The sequence below is a fragment of the Peromyscus leucopus genome, chromosome 5 (genome assembly GCF_004664715.2).
Source record: "Peromyscus leucopus breed LL Stock chromosome 5, UCI_PerLeu_2.1, whole genome shotgun sequence".
NCBI lineage: Eukaryota > Metazoa > Chordata > Mammalia > Rodentia > Cricetidae > Peromyscus > Peromyscus leucopus.
The window spans coordinates 60,633,831-60,634,990 of NC_051067.1; the positions used below are offsets into that span (position 1 = coordinate 60,633,831).

General features: G+C 41.5%; 1 protein-coding gene across 1 annotated transcript; it reads left to right on the plus strand.

The window, feature by feature from the left end:
* The first annotated feature begins 686 nt into the window (after nucleotides 1-686).
* On the plus strand, nucleotides 687-960 carry LOC114707872 (ubiquitin-like protein 5). The gene is given in 2 exon segments (XM_028890754.1): nucleotides 687-745; nucleotides 747-960. Coding segments are annotated over 2 exon segments (273 nt in total).
* The last annotated feature ends 200 nt before the right edge of the window (nucleotides 961-1,160 follow it).

Here is a 1,160-nt window from a genome sequence, read left to right on the forward strand (position 1 = left end):
CTAGCCATTGAATTCACACTCTACTCACCTTTTCTCTATTCCCACCCCAAACTCCATGACTGCTTTTCTCCTTTGGGAGTTGAGGGGATATTGAATAGTTTGCCTGTGGTTTACCTGACTTACTCCTACAAGTCAGGAATTAACCCTGAACTTTCTCTTCCAAGTGCTGTAACTGTATCATCTTAACAAGATAACATGTCCTCTAGGTGCAGAGACAAGACTTAGTTCCCTTTGCTCTGTGTGTGCCCCACTGTCCAAGTACTTTAGTACTGCTGCTGCTTCTCTTGATAATATCCTTCCCCTCTAATCTCCCATACTGCCTGGAAGAGTTCACAGCTGGCAATGCACACCATGCAGCTGAAATTGCGCTGTCTTTTCTCATTTTCCCCATCAATATTGTTTTCACTTATGTCCTAGAAGCACAAAGCCATTTGTCTTTCAAAATTCTATGCTTCTGAAAATGAAATGGGGTGGGCTAAATGCTTGCAATAAGGTAACTGAAATAAATTAGAACAACCCTGGAGGAAAAAAGAATGTTTGGTCCCCTTAAAAGTAGTCCTTTGGGCACTCCAAAGATTGAGACAAGATTAAATTGCTTTTCACTAGGGTGGTAAATATTGAAAGGGTTTTCATAAGCTAGAGGTTGTGGCATCTGTAGGTCTGAGGAGATTAGAGCTCCAGCCACTATGGTCAAGGTGGTTTGCAAAGACCATTTGGGAATGAAAGTCTGAGGCAAGTGCAACACCATGTATGATCAGGGATTTTAAGAAACTGATAGTGACCCAAACTGGCACCCATTGGAGTGAGATCACTCTTAAAAAGTTGTACATGGTTTTTAAGAACGATGTGTCTCTAAGAGATTATGAAATCCACGATAGAATGAACCTGGAAGTTCAGTACCAACAGAGGGGAATTCCTTCCCTTTGCCATGCCCTGCCTTCTTCTTTCACACTCATTTGACCCTGGTATAGACACCCATTTTTAACAATTCACATGAATAAAACTTTGATTCTAAAAGGAAGAAAAAATAAGAGTAGGAAGGAAGGAAGGAAGGAAGGAAGGAAGGAAGGAAGGAAGGAAGGAAGGAAAAGGAAGCAAGGAAGAAACATAGTTTCCACACGTAGAGTAGTAGGGAGGCAAAGCAAGGTCTTTTGCTATGA